This window comes from Diabrotica virgifera, chromosome 5 (genome assembly GCF_917563875.1).
Source record: "Diabrotica virgifera virgifera chromosome 5, PGI_DIABVI_V3a".
Classification (NCBI taxonomy): Eukaryota; Metazoa; Arthropoda; class Insecta; order Coleoptera; family Chrysomelidae; genus Diabrotica; species Diabrotica virgifera.
This window is the reverse complement of record NC_065447.1, coordinates 43,537,268-43,555,404: the sequence shown is the minus strand read 5'-3', so window position 1 is coordinate 43,555,404 and position 18,137 is coordinate 43,537,268. Positions and strand designations below refer to the sequence as shown.

Here is an 18,137-nt window from a genome sequence, read left to right as displayed (position 1 = left end):
CCTACACAGCTGAGACAAGGGCCGAGACAACAAAGACCAAACAATAGTGTCCGGCGCGTATAACAAGAGAGCGTTATGTGAGAGAATCATATTATTACACTGATGATGTCTGATAATACCGAAAACGTTTTGAAATTATAAGTATATACCAATTTTTACTATAGTGCGTCCCACCTTGACTTTACAGTATAAGGAACTTAGGCAATGCAGTTCTTATGAGAGTTTTAGCGCCGTGATGCCGATTTTATCAAAAATAATTTGTAATCGATTATAGTAGGGGAGTAAAGTATGCTAAATTTGCAGTCACTCGAGCGTTATGGGGACCAATTGGGTTGTGATTATTAGGTCCTAAAATCACAAAAAGTTACGTAAAATTTTCCATTTTAGCGGGCGCTTGTCATTTTTTAATTTAATTTTCCGTTTCCAACGATCATTTTTTCCGATTATAGCGCCATCTATCCATAATTCGAAAAAATGTCTCGAATAAAAGTTGCTTATTTTTACATAAGGAATTAAAATCTGCAATAAAAAATTGGGGTCTCATTTAAGATTTTAAAGTAACCCCCCACCCCGCCCCATGGGGGGTCGTGTTTGGTACCATTCGATAGATTTTTCAAAAACATTTTGAAAGTGTATTTTGCAGTTTTTCGATCTGATGTTCATTTTGCGAAATATCGCGGGGTTTGTATTTAAAATTTTAAATTTATCCCCCACCACTCTCCGTGGGGGGGGGGTCATGTTTAGTACCATTCGATAGATTTTTAAAAAATATTGAAGACGTATGTTTAGTTTTTTGATCTGACGTTCATTTCGCGAAATATTTCGCTTTTCTTTTGTGAAACTTTTTGACTCACCCATTTCCTTACGCCCCGCTCAAATCGTCAGATTTTTGAAATATACACTCTCTTGCATGTACTTAACTTACCTTATCTTAATCTGACAATTTCGAGTATTTTTAACCATAGATATTTTTTTTCGTGCCCCCGTTAACGAACCTCCCTGTGTTAAGAGCCAATATATGGTAGAGGTACATCTGCAGGGTACCAGGTTTCTCCCATATGATAATCTGACGCGCTCGCGTAACTGCAAAAATCCCCGCTTGGGCTCCCCTACCATTAGAGAGATTAAATTAAAACTGTTTTAGAAAGGCAATCTACAATTTTGGGATTCATATGCGTAAATAACTAGTATATCAAATAAACTTAAACGCATATGTGAATCCTAAAATTGAAGATTGCCTTTCTAAAACAGTTTTAATTTAATCTCTCTAATGTTGGATTACAAATTCTTTTTGATAAAATCGGCATCACGGCGCTAAAACTCTCATAATCTCTGCATTGCCTATGTTCCTTATACTGTTAAGTCAAAATGGGACGAACTATATAGAAGTGTTTTACTTCATCCACGAATAAAACACTTAGTCTAAGCAGGTTATCGGAGAATAGGCCATTTTTGGGAAAAGTTTTTTACCAGCAATTTTATTGCTGGAATTGGATCTTATAATTGTATATATTAACAATATAGGTATGCAAAGTCCGCAGATAGTGTGCTACTTTTATTATAAACAAAATGGCGCCCGAAAATCGTGATTTTTTCAATTTTTGCTCTATAACTCCAAAGATTTTAACTTTACACCAAAAACACCCAAATAAAAATTCACCGTAATTAAATTCTGCATAGAGACGTGTTTTTCCCGATTTACTTCGACGAAAATTTTCTCCGGAAAATGCGGGTTTTTCCAAAAAATCTTTAATTTTCAACTAAAATTTTAGATAAGTAATTGTTTATCAGTAATTAAACAACTTGGAAACATAAAAGCTCTTTTCGTATAGATTATAATTACAGAAGCCGATGGGAGTAGAATGAACAGTTTAGCAACAATTGAATTGTTAATTAAAAATGTACGGTCGCTATAATAACAACAATAATTACGATACATAAGAATAACTATGATGTTTGTATAAAAAGACACTGTACCTATCTAATGTTCTTTACAGAATTGAAATTGGACTATTTAAGCGGCCTCAGGAATATTTTAAAATTATAAACATTTTTTTGGCTTATAAACAAATAGAATATCTCGGGAAATATTAAATTAAATTATATCATGAAAACGGTATTGGAAAAAAATCGGCAGAACGCTTATTTTAAAAGAAAAAACGTTTAATTGTGATGAGTGGTTCCTGAGATACAACCGGTCAAAGTTGACCGGAATTTACGGCAAAGATATAAAAAATAGGATCATAATTTTCGAACCGTCACCTTTTTATTTCGGTCCTCTGTCTCCACACCAATTTTCATATCTTTAAAATACTCATAACATATATTATTATAATAAAATCTATTTATTACTATTACTAAAATCTATTACTCTAAAAATAGCAAAATTCCAATCAAAAATTAGGTTGGAGAAAATGTAATCTCAAAGTTCCAAATCTGTATACGTTAAAAAAATGCATTTTCTCGGCTTCCCATGGAGCATTCATCCCATGGATGAAGTTTATTTTAAAACAGTCTACAACTGTAAAAAATATGTAGTTTTTTTTCTTATAAATAAATTAATCTATTATAACAAAACAAAAGCAAGTTTGACATTTAATAATACATTAGTTACATGGCTCTACTCGAGTTACTTGGGAACAAAAAAAGAATGAAGAAAATTGCTTTATGGGAAGCCGAGAAAATGCATTTTTCAACGTATACGCTGTGAGCTCGTACGTAGAAGGGATATTTACAAACTCGCGAGCGCCAGTAGTGGCAAGTCTGTAAACGATTACTGGAAATTTGACATAAATGTCAAAGTGATTAATTTAAAATTAAAATTAAAAACATTAATTATAAAAAGTATTAGTTTGTCAAAGCTGTGTTATATATTTTACCTTAAATATACAATACGTTTTAAATACTGAATTTAAGTTTTTTTAATGTTCCATAATATCTAATTATAAATTAATATATTAATCTTACCACCATCTACACGATAATTGTGAAAGTATCCGAAGTAAGAAATCCATATTTTATCAATAGAACGTCAAAATGATTAGCAAAATCTTAAAAAAATCGATTATAATTTAATTACTTTTTTGCGTTGTAAATATTAAGCGATAACAATTAAATAATAAATTTAAAAATTACCAGTGAAAGTTGATTAGTAATCCGCCAGGAGCGACACCAGCGAAGCTCACAGCGTATACCGATTTTAAACTTTGAGATTCCATTTTCTCCAACCTAATTTTTGATTGGAATTTTGCTATTTTTGGCAATTTTCACTCGTAATATCGATAGTTTTTATTATAATAATATATGTTTGAGCATTTTAAAGATATGAAAATTGGTATGGAGAAAGGAGAGAAAAATAAAAAGGTGTTTATATCTTTGCCGTAAATGCCGGTCAACTTTGACCGGTTGTATCTCAGGAACCACTTATCACAATTAAACGTTTTTTCTTTTAAAAGAGGCGTCCTGTCGTTTTTTTTTCCAATACCGTTTTCATGATTTAATTTAATTTAATATTTCCTGAGATATTCTATTTGTTTATAAGCCAAAAAATTGTTTATAATTTTAAAATATTCCTGAGGCCGCTTAAATAGCCAATTTCAATTCTGTAAAGTACATTAGATAGGTACAGTGTCTTTTTATACAAAAATCACAGTTATTCCTATGTATCATAATTATTGTGGTTATTATAATGACCGTAAATTTTTAATTAACAATTCAATTGCTGCTAAACTGTTAATTCAATTTCCATCGGCTTCTGGAATTATAATCTATACGAAAAGAGCTTTTATATTACCAAGTTATTTAATTATTAATAAACAATTGCTTATCTAAAATTGTAGTTGAAAATTAAAGATTTTGTTGGAAAAACCCGCATTGTCCGGGGAAAATTTTCGTCGAAATAAATCGGGAAAAACACGTCTCTATGCAGAATTTAATTCCGGTGAATTTTTATTTGGGTGTTTTTGGTGTAAAGTTAAAATCTTTGGAGTTATAGAGCAAAAATTGAAAAAATCACGATTTTCGGGCTCCATTTTGTTTATAACAAAAGTAGCACACTATCTGCGGACTTTGCATACCTATATTGTTAATATATACAATTATAAGATCCAATTCCAGCAATATAATTGCTGATATTGCTGGTAAATAACTTTTCCTGCAATTTTACTAATTAGCCCAGAGTAACTGAAAATTTTTATTGTTTACACTTTCCCAAAATGTATTATGATTTTTTTTCACTACAGCTGCTTCGGCGGTGTGCCTTTCTCGAGTAAAAAGAAAAAAGGAAAGGAATTCTGCCGAAACAGCTGTAGTGAGAATAATGTGAACAAAAGTTTTCAGTGTTCTATTATTAGATAAAATAAACTTCCATCAAGTAACTGTCGAATCCATCACTTTTTTTACCTCACTGTAACTTTTTTTTATTATTATTCCGTTTTCGTTTCAGCGTTTGTTTTTAAAGGCAAACACAGAAAGTTTACAATCGTTAAGGGCCGGTGACACTTTGATAGATCTGTGTCTTAGTTTACCATCCATCAAAAAAGCCAAAGGCAAAGTTGAAGATGCTTTGGCCGGAAAACCTTTTTGTATACCTACCAATCATGCAGAAGCGACAACTCTTAGAAATACGTAAGTTTTTTACTAACATTAAACAAAACAGATGCCGTTGACTAATAACATGTATGTACCTATCTTTTTTTTACTACCAATCCCATATCGTCCGTCACACATGACATTTCATTTACTCGAATCATATTATAAAGGTACAGCTGGTTCCTAAAAAACTGATACCACTGTTAGTAAGATTTTATCATCTTGAGCAGTGTATTTGATTGATCTGACATTATATTGTATTTATTATGACAGACAAATAATAAAGTAAACAAGCAAACAAACAACAAACAACTGATTACATTATGTTAATTCATAAATGGTAATAATTATTTAGGTCTAAATTTTGATATTATTATGAATTCCTGCATTTTATAAAGAGTATATAAATGATAGTTTTACATAAAATAGGGTCGTTGTTATTATTATTATTAAGGAATAAAACAAACGACTTAACTCAACAATATATTATATTTTAAGATTTGGCAGTGACAGTAGGTAAATAATAAGTAGGTATTTATCCTTCAAAATACACTTCTCAATTTTCTACAAAATACGCTTTAAGAGTCGTATCAGTTTTTTTAGGAACCAGCTGTACGTATCCATTTCGTTGGTGCTCCGTGTAACTGCTCCAATAGATACGGCATGCTCTCCTCTACATATAAAATAAACCGCCATCGATTGGATCGCCGAGGGTGAGCGCCGCTTCGGAAGCATTAACGTATCCACTATGTGGAGCAGTTACATGGAGCACGGAGCATCAACGTAATGGATACGTGCCTTGAAATATTTCCCTTTGATTATTACTTTATTTATTTCATTGTACCGGGTGTCCCAATAAGAATGGCTCTCGGTCATATCTCAGGAACCGTTTATAGTACAGCTCTGAGAAAAAAATATTTATAACAAAAGTTGCCTCGAGAAAAGCCTGGAAATTATTTTCATAATTGTAGGTCCACCGCTAGAGGGCGTAATTAAATATCAAAAAATAAAAAATCAAAATTTTACAAAATTTACCTAATGAAAGGGCACTGGAAATCCAATCATCGTATTCTTCATAAAATTCTGCGCATATTTGATTTCACAAGTTTAAGTCTACCTTTGCAAATAAGAGGTGGGGGTGGGTGGGAATCTTCTTATGAAAAAATGCCTGTCAGTCCGGTTATGCTAAATCGAATTTTGCATACTTGGTCTTGTTGAAAACAGCTCTTTTTCGTCAATGTAAGAGTCTTATTTTCGAAATAGCCTAATAATATGCCAGCTAGTAGGCGTTATTTAATTATTTTCAGAAATCTAGATTTCTTTGGAGAATATTAAATACAAGTAGGCATTTGTAATCCTGTATTACAAAATTAGACCAAATTAGCAACATAATACCGAAAACTGCATGTCGATATCTTTTTTCTATCTCGAGATATCTTAAGAAACGTGTAAATTTTAAACAACTGTTAATTTCACCTGTAAACGAAGTTAAGGAAAAGTAGTGTGCTATGGAAAAAACAAAGAAACATTTTCCAGATATAAACGCAATTAATTAAAACAACAATAAGACAAACAACACTATAAAATATAACAAAGAAATAAAAGCAATTACATACTTGTTGTGTACAATTGTTGCCCATTATTTTCGATGCAAGCATTTACTATTTCAAGAGTAGATTGAACAGCAGTCTCAATTTCTGCTTTCGCAATGCTTTGAATGGCGTTTCGTATTCTCTAGATTCTATATCATGTTTTCTCGAGTAGTGGGCCTAGCGGCAAAACAAGGTCTTTAATCCGTCCACATAAATAAAAGTCTAAAATAGTTAGATATGTTGCTATTCAATCTACTCTTGAAAGATTAAGTGCTTGCATCGAAAATGATGGGCAACAATTTCAATATTTAGGCAGTCAGTAAGACTAAGTAGTTGCTTTTATTTCTGTGTTATATTTTATAGTGTTGTTTGTCTTATTGTTGTTTTAATTAATTATATACGTTTACATCTGGAAAATGTTTATTTGTTTTTCCATAGCACATTACTTTTCCTTAACCTCGTTTACCGGTGACAGTAACAGATATGTTTAAAATTTACACATTTCTTAAGATATCTCGAGATAGAATAAAGGTATCGACATGCTGTTTTCGGTAATATGTTGCTAATTTGGTCTAATTTTGTAATACAGGATTAAAAATGCATACTTGTATTTAATATTTTCCAAAGAAAACTAGATTTCTGAAAATAATTAAATAACGCCTCCTAGCTTGCATATTACATATTAGGCTATTTCGAAAATAAGACACTTACATTGACGAAAAAGAGGTGTTTTCAACAAGATCAAGTATGCAAAATTCGATTTAGCAGAACCGGACTTACAGCCATTTTTTCATAAGAAGGTTCTCACTCACCCCCACCTCTTATTTGCAAAGGTAGACTTAAACTTGTGAAATCAAATATGCGCAGAATTTTATGAAGAATACGATGATTGGATTTCCAGTGCCCTTTCATTAGGTAAATTTTGATTTTTTAATTTTTGATATTCAATTACGCCCTCTAGCGGTGGACCTACAATTATGAAAATAATTTTCAGGCTTTTTCCGAGGCAACATTTGTTATAAATATTTTTGTCTCAAAGCTGGACTATAAACGGTTCCTGAGTAGAGATTTAAAATTTCCGGAAAGATTGAGTGCAGGAAAAAAACTTGTTTTTTTCCGGAAAAAAACAGGAAAAAATGGAAAAATACGGAAAAATTGAAATTTGTTACAATATAAATACTAAACAAATTCTGCATCCCGTATCAAAATCGATAAATTTAGTAGAATCGAATAAATATATATATTATCAGAAGTGCCTTTTGTCTTTAAGTATATAAAAGGCCCAATATTAAAAAATATTCCCCAACAAGTTGACCAGACTAGTTCTCTTATCGAAAGCTTGCTGAAATATGTTGAAGAACGCTACGAATGTTCTCTTAATGCTCGCTCCTCTTAATGCTCGCTTTAAACGATAATAGAAGCTGGTGGCAAATCTAGCTCAATTTAGAAAAAAAAAACTGGATTTTTTAGTCGAAATTCTTTATGGTATAGTGCAAATAGTACTCATTCCGTTATATGGTGGCAAGGCTTGTGTACATCGCAGCCACTTACGCCAATTGGCTCCCGAATTTTGAATGGACCTTCATCTTCCGCGTCTTCAGAAAGAATCTGGTCTTTACACGGCCTCATACATACAACCAAAAGAAATATATTATCACAGGATAATCGGAAGTTTTTGCTATTCCGTTAATTTTGGTTATAAACGAAAAACAGATATTTATTTAGGATGGTAGACCAGATTCACTTTTAGAAGAGACTGACAAAAATCATGTTGTTTTATCCGTCCAGGATGATGAAGCGGAGATCGAGTCCGAATCAGATGCTTGGTCTGAAGATTCAGACTCAGACTCAGATGAAAATATACCACTGAGCGCTTTGATTAAATAATGTGCTTTCTACCTTTGAAGTTTCGGTTTTGATACTTTCAATTATTAGATAATAATTATAATTTTTTATCCTATATATACATGTTTGTACTTATATCTTAGATATTAATAGATGTTATTAACGTATGTTCCTGTATTTATTTTTAGAAAATATATTTAACGACTTGTAAATTGGTATTTTTTCACGTTTTAAGTCTCAATTACAAAATATTTAAATTTTCCCATTTTTTCCAATTTTTCCAATGGTCTGGAAAAAAACGGAAAAAACCTATTTTTTCCCTATTTTTTCCCGTTTTTTTCCAATATGTTAAATCTCTATTCCTGAGTTATGGCCGAGAGCCATTCTTATTGGGACACCCAGTAAATTTTAATATTCATTAATTGTAATATTTTATATATTTATTTTAGACTATCGTCAACCCTATCTGACATTAACCTAGCCATGTCGGCTATAAACCTACCGGTCTTAGAACCGTTAACCTCGAGCAAACTAGACAAATTGTGTAGCCTAGCTATGGCAGTTCTACACTGCGCCCTTAGTCAAGCCTCAGCAGCTGCGGTTCTTTCTATGGGCTCAGTGGTTTCACCTAAGTGCTCAAATCAACAGTCACAAGCTGGTTTGAAAGAAGACGATTTAGATTCAAACGCAGTGGCTTTAGTCGAAGAGACTCTAAATATGTATAATTTTATTGGAAATGTTATTAAAACTTCTACGAGGGCAGGAGGTCATGTATGTATTAGAAAATTGATATTTTCTAAACAATGTAACTTAAAAATATTTTTTAGGTGTATCAAAATTATTTACTTGCTGGGGCATGGGTGCTCATTTCGGGTCTCCAAACGCATCTCACCTCCAGTACGTCTGCGGAAAAATCACCACATCTTAGAGAAAGGGAGGAAAAAGGTAGAAGCCCTTGTAAAAGTCGAGACGGAAATACTGCCAGATCTGGATTACAAAAATTTCAGCAGTCTTTTGGAGTACTTTCGGTAGCTCTGGCTTCTAGGGCTCTTAGTTTGTTATCCGAATTGTTTGACGATTTATATTTAGAAGTGTGTGGTGGAGCAGGGAGCATAGTCCAGGTAAGTACAGAAGATCGGCTGGGTCTTTGCACATTGTCATCATTCATCATCACCATCATCAATGGCGTGTTTGAGTGTTTGCCGCGTTTACTATTGACTTCCATGTTCCTCATTCATGTGCCACTGTTTACCATTGTCTCACTCCCATTTTCTCAAGATCTTGCTTGACTGCATCTTTCCAACTTTTTCTAGGCCGACCTACAGATCTTCCATCTGGCCTTTCTCAAAACACATTGTTTATAAGGCGGTTGTCGTTACTGCGTATTGTCATCATTCGTATTGTAGAAATTAAACCAAAACATGGGAGCCATACTTACGTCGGTTATCATCATTTATCAGCTAATCGCGTCCACTGCTGGACACAGGCCACTCTCAGTTCTTTCCAGTGTTCTCTACACTAGGCCGCTTGTAGTTAGTTTACCGCTTCTACTTTTACGTCGTCGACTTCATCTAGTCGGTGGTCTCCCTAAACCCAAGATACGACACGTTGCGTTCCTAATTTCGTTCAGGTCGCGCATGACGTCACGTTGTGAGTAGATCCTTTAAATTTCGAATGCATTGCCATTATGATTTGGTGATTTTAGCTTTTAATATCAGTTGTGAAATTTTCTAGAAGTGCTGTTTTGTTTAGTATGATTAAGTATAATTATTGAGAACATAATCTAATAATAGAAACCAATTACAAACATGATTTTTTTATTATTAGGCAAGATACGTCTGATTTTATATTAAACTGTATAATACATGTACTTACGATGAAATAAAGGTAACAATAAAATTGTAATGTGTTAAATGATAAAAAAAGTTAAATCTGCGGTAGTTACGAAGCCCATCAGTTATATTTGATCACTTCAAGATCTCTTATTCATTAAGTAATTATATAGTGCGCTGGAATAAGTGTTACCCCCCTCTTATTAACTTATTTATTTTTAGCTTTTTAGCACATAAGCAAAACGCTCGGACAGGTCGATTTTTAAAATAATCATAGTATATTATAGCATCAATGTTTCGAACTTTACGCGATCCATCTTCAGGTGACAGGCACAACTTTGATTTTTTTAAATGGGAAAGTACATCATGTGACACATCATTTAAAAGCTTTCCAAATACTGATTACAAAAATGTACAATACTGTAATCCCATTTAAGAGCGTAGGCGCAAAATTTCGGTCAAATTAATTTTAAATACATTAATTTTTTTCGAATCCTGAGAAAACTAATAAGTATTTTTGAAAAATTTAAACGCAGAATGAAATATTACAGTATTATTGAGGGTCGGGAGTCCCTGAGAACTTTTATAATGTGTATTTTAATAAGTCACAGGAGTGAAAAAAAAGAGAAAATTTAGTCTGATTTTTAATTTAAATATATCATTCAAAAGAAACTTTTTGTTTAGTCTAAGGGACTTTCAGCCCTCCATAATAATGTAATCTTTAATTCTGCGTTTAAATTTTTTAAAAATACTTATTAGTTTTTTCAGAATTCGAAAAAAAAAATAATGCGTTTAAAAGTAATTCGACCTAATTCTTGCGCCTACGCTCTCAAATACAATATTTCTCATGATCATCTTTCAGTGCGTCACAGTTTTTCGATTTCTTTCTAACGCATTAAATTGTATGTGACAGAAAAAAAGGCACGTCGGTGATTACATTTCGTCGGTGACATTTTTATAACATTTATTCTAGTTATTCTAGTTGTCGATAGATGGCGCCATAATAAAAAAAAATACTTTTTTTTTTTTTTTTTTTTTTTTTTAATTAGATAATAATATTACAAATATAATCTGTATAATTTATAAGACTATATAAATCAAAGAAAATACCATTTTATAAATGCAAGAAACACTTTTGATTTGTTTTTATTCCAAATTGAAAATAAAATGTGACAACTGTCAGATTCACTTAGCTTCCATTCGTCGTGGTAGTCAGACGTGCGTAGGAAAGAAGCTTGTTTTTTAAAACCGGTGTCTATAAATTAGATATTTAAATAAATATTTTGTGAACTTTACAAGTAAATTAATTACACCAAATAAAAAAGCGAAGTCGGAATAAAAACATTAAAAAGTTATGAGTGCAGTTAGCGGGGGCGACGCCCCCGATAAAAATGTTTTAGAAACCCAAATGGATACAGAACATGCAACATCTTCAAAGGAGGAGCTATTAGGATTCCAAAATCTTGTTCCAGTTACACAGATAAGTACCACAAAACTTGTTAATAATAAACCCATTATCGATAATGACTTTGCTAATGTACACACTTCAATAACAAATAACATTAACAAAGAAGTAGGAACAAAAAGGGAGGAATTTCTTTACCGACAAAACGACCTAGGACCTTTTTACGCGTATTTAGAAAATAATTCACCCGATTTTAAAGGCAGATTAAACGCGTTAAGGATAGGTGACATTATTATCACAAATTTTAAAGAAATTGATGAAAAAATTGTAAGCATTGACGCAGTAGGAAGAAATAAAATACGTATAAAATTTAAAGATTATAAATCGGCTAACTATATCATATCTAAAAAAAATGAAGCAATATTTATAAAAAATAATCTAGACATATACATTCCTAAGTTTCTTTTAGTTAGACAGGGCGTAATAAAAGATATTTCCACAGAATTTTCAGTAGAGTATGTTAAAAACAGAATAAAAATGTACGATTTACACTGTAAATTTGAAGTCCTTCAAGTCACAAGATTAAATCGAAGACAAGTAGATGAAAACGGTACTCAATACATTCCAACAAAAACATGCGTAGTTAGTTTTAAGTCACAAGTGCTACCAAAATATATAACAATCAACAAGGTACTAAAGGAAGTCGAACCATACAAGCAAAAGGTGCTATTATGCTTTAATTGTCTTCGATTTGGACATACAGGTGGGCAGTGTAAGAGCAAGGCTAGGTGCGATAAATGTCAAGAATCCCACAACTCAAAAGATTGTAAAAAGACCGATCTCACTCCAAAATGTTTTAACTGTTCGGGGGATCATTTTACTACAAATTTAAGCGCGTGTCAAGAATTTCAGCGTCAAAAACTTATTAAAGACGCTATGTCTTCCAATAATATTAGTTATCAAGACGCAAACAAACAGTTCCCCAGAAACTCCTATGCAAAAGTAACATCCATAAATACGGAACAAACTACAAACCTCTCCTGCCTCAAAACTTTCCCTCCATTAAATCCCAATAATTATACACCCACCCAATTCCCATCAAATCCAATTAACAAAATGTCAACTAATAATATATTCTACAATAATAATTCAAATAATACAAATTCTCGAACATTCAAAAGACAGAGACCAACTAGTCCAGATCCAACATTAATTTTGCATAATGAAATTATATCTTCCCCTAGATCTCAATTACCTACGGGAGGAATATTAGACAGCATTAACTATAAGGGAAATATTAATAATAATCCAGTTGCATCTCCTTCAGACTTGAGCATGATAAATTCAATATTAGAATTAGTTATAGAAATTGTCTCAAAAGTTTTAGTAACAAAAAGTATAAACATAAATAAGGAAGAACTCGAAAACTTAGTCAAATTAACTATAAATGGAAACACGTCATCACATTCTCAGACCTCAACCATGCAATAAATATCCTTCAATGGAACTGCCGTTCGGCAGTTTCTAATAAAAATAACTTAGAATATCTACTAGATAGGGGCAACTACTCCGTTGCACTTCTATCGGAAACATGGTTTAAAGCAGAAAAATACTATAATTTTAAAGGTTTCAACAATATTCGCTGTGACCGGGACGACGGGTACGGCGGCTCTGCCATTTTATTAAAATCAGACTTAATATACCAAGAAGTCTCAATTCCAACTACAATCAACTTTGAGCATACTTGTATCTCGGTAAATTTTCCATATATACATAAAAAAATTTACTTTGTTTCAGTATACCTTAAACCGAGAACTAGAATATCATTACAACAGTGGATTAACTTTTTGGAACAAATTCCAAAACCATTCATAATTGGGGGCGACTTTAACGCACATAGTTTGGCATGGAACGATGGATATGACGATATCTATGGCAAGATTCTTTTGGAAGCTATCGAACAATGCAACCTAGTAATTATAAACGACGGATCACCTACATTAGCAAACAATAAGAAGTCAGCTGTAGACTTGACCCTCTGTACACAGGATCTGACACAACTAATTACGTGGTGTACTTTAGAAGAACCTTATGGCTCTAATCACTTACCAATACACATACAATTTGGAAGGAATATCCCACCTGCGCAAATTAAACAGACAAAACATAATATATGGAGACTCAAGGCTGCTAATTGGGATGTATACACCGCTACCCTTGAAGCAACAGAACCAAAATCATCACTAAAGGGCATTATCGACAATATTAACAAAGCTGCCGACAAAGCAATTCCGTTACGAAAATCAAACACACAAAATAGAAATCATTGCTCAAAGGACTGGTGGAACGAAACCTGTAACATAGCTGCTAAAGCAAGAAAACAAGCTTTCTTAACCTACACACAGGCTCCAAATCTTAATAATCTAACAGAATATAAAAGACTTGATGCAGTAGCTAAAAAAACTTTTAAAGAAACTAAGAAAAAAAGTTGGATAAATTACTGCCAAAATCTAAATCAAAATACACCAATTAAAGAAGTGTGGAACAAAGTAAACCGATATAAAAACCGAAAACAAGCGAATAAACCCCTAATGGACCCCAAAGAAGACTGGATAAGCGAATTCCACACAAAAATCTCACCTCCATGGGTCGAAAACAACATTACTCAACAAATAGCTACTGTAAATAGGAACACTTCTTTCTAACAATCGTTATTTCAATTATGGGAACTCGATCATTGCATTAAATCAACAAATAATAAATCTCCCGGGGCGGATAACATTTCATATAATATGTTGCATAAAATGCCCTTAGACCATAAGAAAGCCCTGTTGGAATTGTTCAATTCGATTTGGATAAATAGGATTCCTTTTCCACCGATGTGGAAAGAATACATCATAGTACCTATCAAAAAACCTGGAAAACAGAATGGAAATGCAGATTCATATAGACCCATAGCTTTATCATCGTGTATATTTAAAACCATGGAAAGAATGATAAAGAACAGGCTTGAATATTGGCTAGAAAATGAAAAAATATTACCTGACTCACAATATGCTTTTAGAAAGGGAAGATCTTCCTTGGAACCCCTAACGATACTAGTAAATGACATCTATCTAGGATTCACACACAAATACAGCACTTTGGCCACATTTTTGGATATAACTTCAGCATATGATAATGTTCAAATAAATATACTAGAAGAGAAGCTCATCAATATTGGTCTACCAACCTCCTTTGCCAACTTCATAAAATCAGCTTACTCTAATCGATCAGTTTCCTTAAAGATAAATCAAGAAATTTCGGAATCAAGAATATGTAGATCTGGATTACCACAAGGTAGTATCCTGAGCCCAATCCTCTACAGCCTGTACACAATGGATATAGAAAATGTTATATCACAAAAGTCTAAAATCATTCAATACGCTGATGATGTTGTTATTTACACCAGTAGCAAATCAGAGGACAAATGTATAGAAAATATCAACACTGAATTTATAAAAATCCAAAAATACCTAGACAACATGGGACTTTCCATATCCGAGTCCAAAACCAATATATGTATTTTCTCTAGAAACAGAAATAACTATCAAAGACAACTAACAATAGGAAAATATAAACTCTGTATTAGTAACTCTGTAAAATATCTTGGTCTGCATCTAGATAGAAAACTATTATGGAAGGACTGTATCCACCAAATTATCAAAAAAACAAGTAATTCTATAAATATCCTAAGAGCGTTTTGTAGAGCAAAGTGGGGAGCAGACCCAAATACGGCTTTACTATTCTACAAAACAATGGTACGATCAATAATGGATTATGGAAGTCAACTCTATGGAACAGCAGCAGATACACATCTAAATAAAATCGAGATACAACAAAATAAATGCTTAAGAGTTTGCCTAGGATATCTTAAGTCAACGCCCATAAACATTATACAAGCTGAAGCCGTGGAACCTCCTCTTAAACTAAGAAGACAACTATTGAGCAGAAAATTCATGATAAAAACCATTTCAAAAAAAACTTCTTACCTCAATAGTGTACAGTCACTAACAGTTCAAGTTTTGACCCATAGATACTGGCACTTCAAGAAAACCCCCCTCATAGTAGAATCTTTCTCAGAAATAGCTGACATTACAGATATACTCTATTCCAACCAACTCCCTCCAGTTTTAATTTACTCACCTGAACAAATTTTTTCACGTGAAATTAGAACCTACTATTTTGAAAGTGAAGAAGTAGCAAGTATCAATCAAACAAAGTTCAACGAAACAAAAAACAAATACTGGCCAAACTATGATTCTATATTCACTGATGGATCAAAGTCAAAAGAATATACCAGTTGTGCCTTCTACCATTTTGAGGAAAATACTGACAAAAAATTTATTTTACCAAAGGAAGCTTCCATATACACTGCAGAACTAACAGCAATAGTGCAAGCTATGAAATACGTACTCGGCTCTAACCACGACAAATTTATAATATGTACGGACAGCAAAAGTGCAGTAGATAAACTTAAAAATGTTAAAATAAATAGATCAGTTAATCATATTGAAGCAAAAATCCTGTATTTACATAATGAGATACACATCAAGAATAAAGTCGTCATATATCTATGGGTAAAGGGACACGCAGGCATAACAGGTAATGAAATGGTGGATGCCTTAGCAAAAACAGCTCCAACATCAGGAGAAGAACTAAATCTTAAACTACCCCCGTCCGATTTATTCTTAAATCAAAGGAACAAAATAAATGAGATGTGGCAAAACCTATACAGTGCATCAACAACTGGAACAAACTTTTGTAAACACCAGCCAAGGATTCCCAGAAAACCATGGTTTCACAAAATACCAAACAGAAACTTTGTCGCCACAATAAATCGAATACGTGCAAACCATGCACTAACACCTTATTATAAACACAAAATAAAAATTACAGACGATCCACTGTGTAGTTGTGGTAAAATGGGTACATTGGTACATGTTTTACTTGAATGTCCAATAAATATTGTAAACATTAATAATCTATATAAAAACTTAATTCACTACAAGATAAACCTTCCAATAGACCTAAATTGTATTATTTTTTCAGGAAATAATAATATACTTTATGTACTTCATCAACACATCATAAACTGTAAACTAAAATTGTAAAATTACTAACCAATTTTGTAAGCAATTCTGCAAAACAAACTAAATGTAAAGCATTAAAGGAAAAAAAAAAAGGTGAATACAAAAAAAAAAAAAATAAACTTGTAAAATACAAGTAAAAAAAAATTAACCAAATAAAAAAAAAAACAAAAAAAAAAACAAAAAAAAACAAAAAAAAAAAACAAAAAAAAGAAAACAAAAAAAAAAATAAAAACACACACAAAGAGGGCTAAAACCTCCGCGGCGTTGAACCGGGTTGATGCTCTAGCGCGGAAGGAAAAAAAAAAAATTAAACACCTTACACTTTACTAATGCTACATATTACTAACAAAACAAATGAATACATCATGCTCAAGTTTGATACTATGAAACAATTTACACAATCTATTTATACAATCTAACATAGTCTGGTTAATTGGTCCTCACCAAAGCCATAAATTCCAGGAAAAAAAAAAAAAAAAAAAAAACTGTCAGATTTAACTAAAGTGTCATGTTAGAATAAATGTCGTAAATGTGTATTATCACGGACTTACCCTTTTCCCTATCATTTGTTACGCACTGAAAAATGATCATGAGAAATACTGTAGGAGTAAAGTATTATACATTTTTGTAATCAGCATTGCAAAAGCTTTTAAATAAGATATTACATTATGTACTTTCCCATTTAAAAAAGTCAAAGTTATTCCTGTCACTTGAAGAGGAATCGCGTAAAGTTTGAAACATTGATGCTATAATATACTATGATTATTTTAAAAATCGACCTGACTGAGCGTTTTGCTTATGTGCTAAAAATAAATAAGCTAATAAGGGGGGTAACGCTTATTCCAGCGCACTATATTTATGATCACACCTCCTAATGGATATTCAAATATACTGGATATAAGGACTATTCAAATCTAACGATGAATATAATATTTTGTATCTATAAATTTTGCTTAATAATAAGAAAACACCAAGGCATTTAATTTATTCAATAAAAATTTGTTAACGTTAAAATTGTTTGCACGTTTACATAATTGTTTCCACACACATCGCATTTTTTTGTCTTTTGGGAAACTAAAAAACTTGATATTCGTATTGAAACCTTGTGATTGATTGTCGACATTACAGCCAAACACGGCACACCTCATTTTTAATAAAAGTTTAACAAATCATAAGTAAAATTCACCTTAAACACAAAAATAAACACTGTTTACTCTACGACAACACTGAATATAATGCTGTTCTACTCACAGAGTGACGTAGCTACGTAGGCCCCGCCCACCTGCGCCATGTCATATCTTCAGAGTTATTGTATCATGGTCGTCCTAGGCTTCTTTTATAGTTTCTGGACCTCTATTACATTATTGGTCTTGTCCACAGTACTTCTTGTGTTCTAGCTAAGTGCCCTGCCCAGTTCCACTTAAGCACCGTGATTCTTTCGATGTCGAATTGAACACCTGATACTTGCGTGCTTTGTTGGTTTGTTACGTGGTCTCGAAGGCTCACGTCCAGCATTGCACGTTCCACGGCTCGTTGTGTAACTCGTGAGTTTATTTGCGGATTTTTGCGTCAGATTTGAAGTATACGCTCCATAAGTTTGTACGGGCAAAACATATTGGTTATAAAGCTTTCGTTTGAGACACATGGGAATTGCGCTTTTTAGAATATAGCTTAGTTTGCCAAATGCTACTCATGCCTCCGTATTTCATGTGTTTGATTGTCTCTGCATATTTTGTGTCTC

At 32.6% G+C, this 18,137-nt stretch overlaps 1 protein-coding gene across 1 annotated transcript in view; it reads left to right on the top strand.

Annotated features, from left to right (window-relative positions):
- The window catches only part of LOC114328390 (E3 ubiquitin-protein ligase UBR4), a 193,332-nt gene that overhangs the window by 38,510 nt on the left and 136,685 nt on the right, over nt 1-18,137 (top strand). The window contains exons 5-7 of the mRNA XM_050651407.1: nt 4,445-4,626; nt 8,477-8,798; nt 8,855-9,148. Of these exons, the coding sequence (XP_050507364.1) occupies nt 4,445-4,626; nt 8,477-8,798; nt 8,855-9,148 (798 nt within the window). The remainder of the gene's footprint in view (nt 1-4,444; nt 4,627-8,476; nt 8,799-8,854; nt 9,149-18,137) is intronic.